At 32.8% G+C, this 13,898-nt stretch overlaps 1 protein-coding gene across 1 annotated transcript; it reads left to right on the top strand.

The window, feature by feature from the left end:
* Nucleotides 1-6,242: 6,242 nt before the first annotated feature.
* LOC138318116 (cdc42 homolog) lies at nucleotides 6,243-13,051 on the top strand. Its single transcript, XM_069260228.1, has 3 exons — nucleotides 6,243-6,592; nucleotides 7,582-7,640; nucleotides 11,524-13,051. Exons 1-3 carry the CDS (start codon nucleotides 6,451-6,453, stop codon nucleotides 11,917-11,919), a joined length of 597 nt encoding a protein of 198 aa, XP_069116329.1. The 5' UTR covers nucleotides 6,243-6,450; the 3' UTR covers nucleotides 11,920-13,051.
* The last annotated feature ends 847 nt before the right edge of the window (nucleotides 13,052-13,898 follow it).

Raw genomic sequence — 13,898 nt, 5'->3', positions numbered from 1 at the left:
GTTTATTCTGGTGCGAGACTTAGGAAAGCCGAGATGACGAGACGAAATTGTAGTGTCAGGTACTAACCATGTTTTCTGTTTATCCTGCAACCATTATGACATTCAAAACGAAAGCAAATTCGCAAACAGTACCAGTAATTCCATTCAGTGGGTAATATCACTGAAACAATAAGAAAACACTGAAAAAGCAATAATTACCCATCAAAAAATTACTTTACAATACATACTTTTACCATAAGCCATGAAAAAGACGACACTGCCATGTAAGATTTTGAACGTGACGTCACTTTTAAGCGGAGAATGAATAACGTTTTATTCACTAGAAAGTTTAAGTTCACGTGATCGTATTGACGGATAAAACATTTCGTATTGACGGATAACGTTTATCCGGCAGTGGTTATCGGATAAAAGATTTTACTTAGTTATCTTCTGGTTTACCGCCTCACCGACTAAGCCTATGGCTAGGTTTTATTCATTGGCTATGATAAGTATTCTGTGGGCATATTTAATTTTCAAAGCTACTATATTTATAATCAGCCAGTGTGGATAAAGATAACAAAAGTGTTTGTCCTATGTATACCCTTATTTCCGTACTTAATAGTTTTTTTCCTGATGAAAGTCTGTTTAGTGCTTACACCCTTAATGAACACAATTTGTCATATAACACTGATTAAAGAATAAAGATTTGTCTCGATAGTAAAAATGCGTCAGTATTTTTATATCAATTAGACAAACATTTGTGGTAGGTATAGTTAAGATTGCCTTATTGAATTTCTATGAATTTTAAACTGGAATATTTACTTGACGTAATTAAATCAATGTAGATATATCTGACGTCACCAATTAAAACAAATTACAGCAACATCACAAAAGATAATTTACTATGTAACTCGATAACCTATCAGACATATCTATTCGGATATATGCTGCATTATAAACGCTTCATTAACATAATGCTGTACTTTATTTAAAATTTCATTCTTGCTTTTCCTTGTAATGTTTTGTGTCATTTAAAAAAAACATATTATTTATTTCCAAATACAATAAACTAATAATTACTAAGTTACATGACAAGGTTTATCCTTGATGCCGAAAGGAGAAGCTAAATGCTATAAGATGCTGGCAAAACGTTCATAGCTATGTACTTTAAAATATCTTCACGAATCAGTGAACTTAAATATATTGTGAAAGACTATTCACATTCACTAAAAGATGAGTCTCACTAGCAAGGTCAACAGGTTAAAATAACAGCATGTAAAGAAAAAATTGTATCCAATCTATTTCACTCCCAGCAAGATAAATGTTATTATTTTCCGCCCATCCCCTGAGTAACAACAATGAGAATAGGACTAACATATGCATCAATATGAAGATCTTGTCCAATATCAAATAACCACCTTCATAAACTCTCCTTACAATGTCTGTCAAGAAAAAAATGATATCATGACTAAGACAATCTAAGATCCGAGATTCAGTAGGGTTTTTTTCATTCAAATATGTTATTTAAAAAACATCAAGTGTGCTCAGGCCTACAAACTCAATCGCCAAAAACATTCCCGTTTCGTTTTATGCATATAATTACGTGTAATATCTAGGAAAAATGATAATTATTAAGGACTATAGAAAGCTTAAAATACATTTTTTTCAAAAAGACTGATCACTGGATAAACAGCCTACTAAAGTCATCTATGAAATAGATAATATATGTAACAAATCAATTATCTTTCGTATCATATGAAGACTGAATCATAGATGTTTCATTTATACCTTACATTTCCTTTAAATAATTTCATTTTCAATATATTTCTTAATTCTGGTTATATTTTTCGTTTGAATTGATCAAAGACAGTAGTTACATTCGATATTTATTCTTCAAACATATTTCACTATTCTTGTGTTGTTATTTATTCTTAATTGATAGTCAATTAATCTAACTGCAAGTCGCTTTAGAGCTATTGTGGTAACACAAATCTCATTCCTTGTACAGTTAATGGTTGTAGAATAAATAATGAGCGTAAATACGTGTTGACCCATATCTAAACCATCCAATCAAAGTTTATCATATCAATGTTCATTTTTATCACGTTTATCAAACGCAATGATAATGGGAATCTGTATTTTATGAGATTACATCAAATTACATCAGCTGATTACAAATGTACTTATTTTTGAACTCTGAAGTACTTTTAGTCACCGCATGATATGTGTCTTTGATGATATATTTTATCAACACAGTTTAGGTTCTATCGCCGTACACGGATACAAAATCCATCCTTTTATCACGTTCTAATGACCTTGAAACAAATATAGGATGTAATAGGTGATAGCTATCGGTAAAGGATTGTAAAATGTCCCTTTACATACACTTTGCAAAATATAAGTATCTATAAATCATTATTTTGTAACAAGGTCAAAACAAAACAAAAATATAGGTACTAAAGTCTTTTGTGTATTGGCTTGAAAAATATACCTCTATTGTTTTTTTCTGTTTTCTTTATATTTTGTTCCTTTTTTTATAAAATCAAATGTTTATACGACAACAAATGATATAACTGAAAGTATTGTGTTGTGTCTATCTTGTCGGAAGGTGCTTTATATTGGAATGAAAAGTGTAATGTAAATATCTAACTATGGCTTATTTATAGATAATGATCACCGTAAAATAGATCTCTATGGTATTTTTCAAATTTACAACTACTTCCTTAACTATTTCAAAGTTCATTGTTATATATAGATAGAAGATAACAATAAGGATGTATCTCCCTATCAGTGTTCCGAGAGTGATACCAGGAAACTACCATGATAACAAAACGTATGATCAGTGTGTACAGACATGTTCAAATAACACATAACATGATAAAAACTCAAGGACATGTCAAGGATTTGTCTCCAACATTAATCATCGAATAATATTTTATATGAATCAAAAGTAATTTCGGGGTAACATCTGAATACGTAACTGCTGTAGATCATAAGTACTGCAACTGGCGAAGCGGAATAAGTAGAATTAAATAAACACTTAGCCAAAACTATACCTAAATGTTCCAATAATCATGTCATCCTGTTTGAATGATTATTCATTAGTAACGCATTTGATATATATATAATCCTGTTTGAATGATTATTCATTAGTAACGCATTTGATATATATATAAAACATAACATATAACGAAGTCCTTGGATAATTACACTGATGGTTACACTGATGGAAAGGTTTCAATATTACACAAAAATACGAAAGACGTAACATATTAATTACATCTCTGTATATAATTTTATCATTAATAATTCCACATGATTATATATTTATCACATTTCAGTGATATACCACAACTTAGTCTATTAATAGGAAACAGGTATATGGCGCAATCTCCTTCAGAAGTATGAAACCGGTGTTAGGAAAAGTTTTGTTATGAAGGTGCTCATATTTGTTTCTGCAGGTGATCGTATATAATTCTGTTCATATATAAATCTGAAGGTGTTGATATACAATTCTGAAGGTATTCATCAATCTTAAGGTGTTCATATATACCTCAGGATAACAGTATCTTTGTTTCAGAAATTTAAAAGATAAACTATTTCAGATTAAAATGTGACGTAACCAAGGCCAGTAAATCAAAAAAGTAATATACTTCCATACGATCGACATTGCATGATGTTTGTAACTTTTTACAGCATTTTCCACCTAGACTAACGCCCAAGCAGACTAGAATATGCAAATGTGATCGTTAGAATACGTTATTAGGGAATTACATTTTATACGCTGAGGTATCCTTTCAGTTTTACTTGTCGGGAATAGTCATGTATTGTGATGACCATAGCTTATATTGAAACAAATTAAATCAGATTCGCGTACTGCTCAAAATGCACAAAAAATAATATCAATAACAGTGGTTTAAAAAAATAGAAAAGGTGAATTTGTAAATATGACAGCATGACAATGTGAGTATATTAATGTAGAATTATTATTATTTTGTTGTTTGTTGTAAATATTAATAATATGAACGTATGCACATGTGCGGTGACCGACTCAGCTTAGTGTATATAGGTATATGTAGGTGATACATCATACAGGTAATCAGGGCATTGACAGGTAAATATGTACATGGGATTCCTATATATCTAGGGTGCGGTCAGACTTATCGACCTATGTTGTTTACCTTTACATTTGATCATGGCCACACGCGATAATATTACAGTTATGTTACGAAAATTGTTTAAAAGTAAACATCACCAAGATAGCTACACAGATATGGGATATAGTTACTGCTAATTCAGAATTTTACTGTGCTCCTTATATTACGCTTCACATTATGTTATTCATTATATTTCCCCTTAACCAGAGCATGGTTAATCCGAGACAACAAAATATATTTCACCAATAATCGTTTTTATGAAGGTTAATGCATTCATACCAAGTTTATAATTTTATTTTTAATTTTATAATTTATGATTTTATTACCATTTATGCAAACTGTATTTCTAGTTTTCAGGCAATAATATACGAAGTGTAAAACTAGAAGAAAAGGAAATGCTAAATCTAACACGTCATAAAGTTACCTATTATATCTACAAGGTTAAGTTGCATTTACTTATAATATATCCCTCAATACAATACAACAATCAATATTTTATGTATATAAAGCGTTTATGTGATGTTCAGTCATCGAATACATGTGGATCTTACGTTATCTAGCTGCAAACATTGAAATTCGTGCGAATATGTATTTGAACGTGAGAGGAAATTTGTAAGTGAAAAGAGAAAGAGAGAAGAACATTTGTCTTTCTACATTTTGGTGTAAAAGATGTATAAAGTAAACGATCTGTTTGGTTCAATATGAACAAGGATGTTAAAATTGTGAAATTCGCTTCAATTGTTTAAAAAAAATACTATATCATAATGCATATCATTCTAGCTTTAACTTGAACATCAACCATTTAGCAGAACACTGATCATTATATGATTAAAAACAATTTTTTGAGAGATTCTTAGAAGTGTGGATGTTATTCGAAAAGGATTCAAATTAATTCATTCAATATGTACCCCTTGTTATATATAGACATATTGCTGCATCAAAACTGTGATTTTGCAGCGATTAGATATTATATGACATACATTTCATATAACAGCGTTGTTATGAAATGAATACCTGTATTTAATAATTTATCCACACATGTGCATCAGCTATGACATCACATTTTTCCTACACCATAATGTATTATACTGTATAACATGACATATTTCGTGTGTACTTCCATTCCTGGTTTGGATCTTAGATATTATTTTGTGACTGTCAATATCCGTGATTAGCCGATGGAGTTACTATGTAAACTCAATTTGTTGTTATATATTCGTGGTTTAACAGCAAGCATGAAAACAACGAATTATAGTATATGAAACTATATTATTACATTTTTCTTTGTTTTTATGCTAAATCTGGCTCTCTGATCATTTCTATGCCTACGTGGCCTTTCGCGGTCAATTTTACATGTATTTGAGTGTTAGATCATCTTTTGTTTGACAAGCTTTCCATTTTAAATGTAAAACTCTCTGACACATGATTGTCATTTTCGGAAATTGACCCACTAACTCTATCAGATATTCCTAAACAGGTAACCTCGCCGGCTTGAATGATATCGCTGAGATCAATTTCGTTATCTCAACAACGAATCTTTGGCTGTATTATACCATAATCAAGCAATTTTTTTCTTGACCAATTTTCTCAAACCGACTCCATCAAACTTTATTATTCTGGCTTCTGGCAATATCTGGCTTACAATTATTCATCATAACATCATGTGCTTAGCATGAAATTAGACATTTCATTTCATCATTAAGTCTCTCGTAATACTGGTTTTTCTCTTGATAAAAAATTGGAATTATTAAGTGTATTGGATAGATGTTTGATTTATTACATCAGACAGATTAGGGAGGGTCCATAAGGTCTAGGAGTGGGAGAGTCATAAACTGCCAATTTAAAGTCTATCAATATGCCCATTTACAGCAGACTTTTAAACCCAAAAATCATAATGGAAAGGCGACAGGACTTAAATTAACAACTGACCACAATTTAGGGCCAGAATGACCCAGAGATACGATTGGAGTATTTATGTGAACTGTCGATTTCACTTTAAAGTACACAAACATTTATGTGGACTATCTGATAGGAAATCGCATAACTCGATGGCCCCCATATATGGCTGTATACACAGGATTGCTGATAAACTCCTCAGGAATACCTGTGAGATTTTACCTGGGCGAGCACGTGACAAACTCTGATTTATAAGTTGGCGGGATAGACACCTAGTTAGAACTTCACACGAAAACAAAGGGATGCCTTTCTCGGTCGTCGTGTAGCTCTGGACTGAAACGGCAAAGATTTTTTATCATATTTTTTCACGTGACAATGAGTGACATTCTTAATCCTTAATTGACGTAGCGGATTAACCATGGTGATTCTAAGAACGAACTTTATTAAGTGTGTGGTAATAGGGGATGATGCCGTTGGTAAAACTAGTATGTTAGTATGTTACGCCACTAATAAATTCCCCGAGACTCAGCATCTACCACCAGTCTTCGACAACTATGCAGGTATGTATTATTGAAAAAAGTTCTCTCTAAGACCAAACCATTTCTAAACTGCATCTGTCTATGAGTTAACTGTTTCGGTGATTATTGTAATGTTTATGTTAGCAGACACGATGGGAGCTATTTTTGGTTTGTTGTCGTTGATTTGGGTCAGTGATTCCGTGTCATGTGCTCATTCTGTCTCTCGTCACATCCTTCTTGCAGATGCGTAATAATAGTTTATACAAATGTAATATTATTTCATAACTTTCCACTTGTGCCATATATGTACATGTTTACGCCGTTTGGACACGGCCTTGGCTATTACATAACTTGCATTCCATTTTCTTCATTATTTTGCCCATTTTAAAGTAACTAATTAATTTCAATGTGATATAAATTCTTATATGACACCTAATTCTAATTCGGTGATACATACATATGAGTGTCATACACGTGTGTAGATTACTTTTACTGTGTTAATTTTTATATTATAATGATATGGTAGGTAATTATATATCATATGTATTCTTATCAATCTTTGATATAATACAGTAACATATTTGGTTCAGGCTTCTTTTTTCATCCTGCGAAATACATTCATTGGCAATAAAGGACTCGAAAAGTTTTTGTTTGCAAGTACATGTACAGTTTTCACCCCATTAAAGGTTGATTTCAAGGTAACAGCAATATAATATAAGAAGATTCATATGACATTAAAACAATATTTGGATAATCTAACAGTTGTTGGGTTTTCCCAAACTTTTCTTTTACTTTAAAAATCATTCAAAATAACCAAAACTCTAAAGTTCAAATCATGTGATTTAATGATAAAAAACATCGAAATTAGCTAGTGACCTGGATACGCGCCAGACTTTGTGGGACCTAACTTTGTTATATTACGGTGAGTGGTCAGGTGGTTACATGTGATCTCTCGGACTTTATCCTTTGGCCGAATATCACTCTTTTATTAGTGACTGACAGGTTTTTGTTTTTTTCTGTTGTTGATATAGGGAACATTTGCATATCAGGGAAAAGATATCACCTCCAACTGATTGACACCTTAGAACAGGTAAGATATATGCCGGCGTGACGATCCACGTGGGTTTGAAATAATACCTGACGGTGGTCAGGTACACCACGTGTTCACTGTGATACTCAGCAATTTTTATATAAAATAAGTACCTAGATTGTCTCAATATTTAGACAAGCGCCCAGAGTCCCTAGGACGTATATCCGATGACATGCTTTCTCCATGAAGCATCAAAAATTACCAAACTAGTGTTACTTGTAATTATCGATGAATTTTAGCAAAAATATCTGTACTTAAAAAATAAGGAATTTAACATCCAATTCTATTTTTTCCTTTTCCTACAGACATTTAAAAATGCTTCCATTACTTACGCGATGTAATTTTTTGGAATATTTTCAAGCAGGTTAGAAAAAAGGTAGAAACAGGTTATGTGTTATTAAGCAATTTGTCAATGTCTCCGAAAGGTTTTTCTTTTTCGGCAAAATAAATAAAACCATGGTCTTTCAGTAAACGACACTTTGGAAACAAAAGATGTCAGTCTTAAGTTTACTCAGATCGATTTATCTAACGATTCTTGAGGCTGAAAATTTTCTCTTTTAATAATATACTTCCATTACACTTTTCTCTTCATCCTTGATATATCTAGAAATATCCAAACAAATACACCCACGAAGCCTTTACTTTCATGAATTGTCTAACCTAGTCGTGTTTCAATGACGCACCTTGATCGTACACCACACACACGTAAGCCTCCAGGTATGTAGTATACCGGTAATTATTGTGTATATACATCCATCTGTCAATAGCTGTCGGAAGTCATTTCCACAACACGTGTTTCTGCTGTTTACTAAACATTTTGTTTATTCTACTGTAGGGCTTCACACAACCCGCAATACAGTCCTATTCGTTGCGCCGTAAATAATCTGCTAATGTACTTTAAGATGACCTGTTCAGAATATATTGTCGCTGGGATTGTTTTGGTACTGTTAGAAGTTGAATGAGTTATAATATTCATCCGCACCTTAAAGGCCCACTACCTTTCCGAAACGGCTTTTAATTTTCAAAATGGGAATGTAAAACAAAATCGATAATTTTGTAGAGTCTTAACAATTATTAACTTACCGTTAATACAACATTTATCATCACATTCTGAACGATTTGATTAAAATAAATAAAATGTTTATTTTCATAACGCGGGTCGTATTATGTTTCCCACCGTCGTCCTAAATACCGCGCGGTAGTTGACTATCACTGCGCCAGACGGCAAAACAGCGAATGGACTCTCCACTGTTTTCATATATTACGCAGGAAATCTTGCATATGTTTGGTGTCGTAACCTTATTTTAGGTCATCGGTATGCATTTTCTGATGTTATTAATGTTCTTTAAGAAACCTTTATATTTTGCTCCGGAAAGGTTATGGGCCTTTAAGCACTCTCTTTAATCAATTTTTGCAATTCTAGATTTCATATATTTACATTCTTAAGCGTTATACAGCCGTAATACATTTACTTAACATCATCGATGTAAATTACGTTTGATCAAAAGCAATGAAATAATTTATATGTCTATTTTACAACATTACTAATCCAATAGTTGTGATATATCAATGTAACACACATATATTTGCAGTAAAACACTCGGTATAACAGGAACTTCTGTCACTCTGCGATTGCGATGGTAGTGTCATAAATACACTGATTAACCATAGGACACATGCACTAAATTTTATCATGAATCAATATTATAACCTTAAAAATGATATTTCGCACAAAAAGTAAAACCAAAGACATCTTTATACCAGAAAATTCAAGCAAACTTCCAAACATTTAATATTTTTGGTCAGTTTTAACTGAACTGTATACTCATATCGCGCTATTTCGAGAGCCTTTAAATGGCAAAATCAATGGTAAGTACAAATAATCCTCTTGAATATGCGTTATATTCAGAAATTATATATTTACATTGTCCTTATTTCATGGGAAGTGTAAAGACGGATATAAGTATACAAATATGATAAATATATAATGTCGTGCTTTTTCGTTTTTGCGATTCAATACGGATGTCCAACAGGATTATCAATCTTGCATAGTCACAAGCATGGCCACATTGATGCATAATCTATGCCATGCATCCACGTGATAAATAAGTTTCTTATAAAAATTCAAAACAAAAAGCGCCGTTTAAAAAGCTTTTGAATAGTCAATCCAATTGTGACAGTATGTTACAGATTTTGATTCTCACAAAAAACAGATGGCACCGAACAACATACCAAAGTAAAAGGCAACATGAAACATGGAACTTAGCTAGAAAACGAAACTTTTGTATACAAACATGTCATCTTAGTTTGTATTTATGTTAGGACCAGAAGATATTTTCTGTAAACACGGCAGCCTGGAGGATTTGTTTGTTTATTTAACGTCAGACTAGTTCATCATGAGGTCAGATCTACTTTTACTGAGGGCTACCCGAGAACTAGTTTAGATACCTTGATATCATAACCGGACACCGTATATATAGGAGACAAGATTCTGGTCATGGGGACAGCAGGATACACATTGAATATGAATATGTTATCTGGTGGGATTCCTTACAAAAACAGCTCCCAGCACATTTGTAACAGATTTTACACGGATACGATTTAATATAAACCAATAAAAATGTATAAGAAACAAGATACTGTATATCCTCATGTTTTTCTGACCACGAACATAACTTGAGGTCCAGTCTTGAAGTCCGGTCAACCATGTACATAGATAATGAGTTGATACTGTATCAAATCATGATTTATTTTCTTATGAAAGTAATTATACAGAATGATCCCATGCATGTACTTTTCATATATTACAACAATATCTGCGTATTTGTCGTTTAAACAATACCAATGACGCATTTATTGATATGTTTCTGTTTATGTGAAGGCTTTCCAGATTGATATACACAACTAAACACTATCCCATAAGGACTTATGTTTCCAGTCAGGTGCCATGCCCAATCGATCAACGTCGGTAAATGTACGTGCTTGGCCTTCGTGTACTACCTAGACACTTAAATCACCAGTTTATAAAAAGTAAAAAAAAATAGCACGTTACTTGTTAGGGTTACTGTTCTTACACCTTCCTTAATGGGACGTTGAGTTAAGTGTGTTGTCCATGTTTTAATGCAATAATGAGATCAAACTAATATTGTCGCTGATTTCCATGCGATTTTCCCAATTACTTACATGTATTATTTTACGTGTTTTTAGCGTATGTTACTTTTTCAGAAATGTTTCTCTGGTAAAGCAAATATTTTGCTTAATTTATTAGCACTATGCAGGCTGACAGTAACAATCAAATGATAAATAGCACAGTTGGTGAAAACATGAAAGCCAAACTAGAATTGAAATTAACTGTTGAAATGACAGAAATGATATCTACGTTCATACAAACGATTCGGATCTTCATCGCTTATTGATATCATCTCATTCTCCCAGAATAGCACCGATTTCCAATTCCTACGACGCAACATAAGTGTTTCTTTTAATTGTTGCATATAATTCCAAGTCTAAGTTAAAAGCTGCTACTGCTTTGACCAATCTTTAACACCTCCCTGTGGCATTGCATAGCCATTAAACGTACATATGTACGTCTACATCTGATAGCATGCATTTGTCAACGCACCAGTGCATATAGTTTTCAAGTGGTAAACCACATTGATATTCAAAAATAATATTAGTCAGTAATGATAGCATATGCCCTGTAAACAAACGAACGCATATAACCACACTAGAGATAAAAATATAATGTCTACACCAAACTATGCCTGCAGTGTCTTTATTTCTCCAAAACACCATCTTATCTTAGAACAAAACCTAATGCTGTACTTCCTATCTTGTGTAATCTAATAGCCATCTTCGTTCTTCATTTTCTTTTCCTATTCAGGACCCCTGTTCTGACGTCACACAAAACGTTTTTCCGGGGACCGACGTGTTTGTAGTGTGTTTTTCTGCAGTCAGACCGGAGTCTTTCAACAACGCCGAAAAGAAATGGATACCAATCATCCAAAATCAAATGCGAGACACCCCATTTATATTGGTCAACACACAAACAGACTTACGTAGGGAACCCACTGTGATTCAGGAGCTGAGACGATGTGGCCGCAGCCCCATATCCAAGTCCGACGGAGCTGCCATGGCGAGACGACTTGGTGCGTCAGCGTACATTGAGTGTTCGCCTGACGACCAAAAGAAGATGAAACAGTTGATAAATAATGCAATAGTGTCGGTGCTACGCCCTGTCGGCTATAAGATAGAAGGACAGGCGTGTACTATTCTATAAAATCTCATCATGGTTTAGGCGACTTCTTTTGTCTTCGAGATTTGCACAAGTAACTCAGTAAGCCTATCACTGTTTAGAATGTATAGATTTAAAACATGTTCAAATACTCTTGTATACAACTGATAGAATACAGACGTGATAATAGTCTTTGGCGCTCATTACAATGGATCTGAACCACCCATATATAGTTTTAGTGTGATTCCAAGTCTAAATACTTCCGATTTGATACGATTGGAGCAGAAACGAGAGCGTATAAATGCAAGGTCCATCTCCAAACGTATATTATTCATCGTAAAATGTTCTGTATTCAATAATTTGGATCAAGTTACAAAATGAGAGAATATCAAACGTTTTATTCAACTCTAACAACAAAAATAATTTACGAAATGGAAAAAAAACGAAGTTTCGGATTTCCTCTATGTCCGATAAGTCCTGCTATCACTGGAAGAAACTGTCTCTTCAAACCTTATTACCACTATTTTAGTAGCACCATGCAATTGTAGAATTGTGATACTTAACAACTCTAGTGATTTTACTCCTTTTTAAAATTACTAAAGCAATTTACATTCAATCAATGTTTCATAACGAGTTTGAAAGTTAGACTTGTGTGATATTTTTAGAATCCATGATCTTGAGAATTATGTAAATATTGAGAGTGCTATTAACCATGTATATATATGACGATTCTGGTATTATCATGGCGAGAAAATTATTGTTTACAAATATCATAAGATTTGTATTTGACATCGGGAGATTCTTAGAGAACGTTTGGGATGATTCTTGTTAGTAAGATGCGGTATACAAATTCCATAATACAATGATGGATTTTTATTTATTAATTTTAATGTATATTATTGTTCATCATAATCAAATAACACAAAGCAATCCTGTACTAATGACATTATTAAAGCTCATATGTTTCCCCTGATATTTGATGACGTCAATATATTTGGTGTTAATTGCAAGTGTCATTTGAAGAACTTGTTACATGTAGTGCCTTGACCACAATCGATGTAAATGTCGTCATAGTTCGGTTAGTTCCGGAGCATTGGCGGATGTTAAAATGCTTTTGTTTTTATTTATGTCATTGTTTACACTCATTGTTGAAAATATAGACTACATTGAAAATTAATTTTCTGATTTTTTTTTTAATTAATTATCTGTATTAGTCATGCACTGTTGTACAATTAGTAACACACTTTGAAACATTATTCTCGGAATTCAGTTTCCGTGTATATTGATTATGAGGACAATTCATAATCAATGGAAATGCATTTTATACTTAAAATATCGATATGATTATATGAGCTCTGTATATAGTTCCTTAGATCTTAAATTCATCAGTACTATAAACATAAATAGAAAACTCCCTCATCCAACTTTATTGACAAATAAGGGGATTCTTTAAGATCAGCCGGAGGATAACGGGATTGAGACAAACCGGATACAAATCCCCGAAAACCGGAGACTATCACAAAAATATGCGATTGCGTTTTATAAACAGCTAGGATAATTGACTAAAAACAGTTTAGTGATAAAAGTGAAAACTAATAAACGTTATGACCTCTACATCACGACTCACAGTCTAGAGTTTAAGGAGTCGTTTAGAATGCCAAATTACTTCTGAACCATTTCATGTGGCGACCAAACTTTTTGGTTGCATGACTGACCTCTAAAAATTCTTGAGCTTTTTAAACCACTGACCTCTAAAAATTCTTGAGCTTTTTAAACCAATGAAATTGAATAATCCTTTTTACATGATAAAGCAAATACAACTGTTTGTCACTTGAATTAAAACACAACACATACACATCTGTCATTTAAGTTAAAGCGATTGATGAACATCTGACATGAGTGATGAATCAGAAAAGTACGGGGAAATATTTCTGACCTCAATCTTCCTGTCAACAAGTACCCATCAACATGTAAATTAAACAATAGATACTGGAGCATATCTTTATGATCGACACAACCTAAAT

The sequence above is a fragment of the Argopecten irradians genome, chromosome 3, assembly GCF_041381155.1.
Source record: "Argopecten irradians isolate NY chromosome 3, Ai_NY, whole genome shotgun sequence".
NCBI classification, from domain to species: domain Eukaryota; kingdom Metazoa; phylum Mollusca; class Bivalvia; order Pectinida; family Pectinidae; genus Argopecten; species Argopecten irradians.
This window is presented reverse-complemented; position numbering and strand designations above follow the sequence as displayed.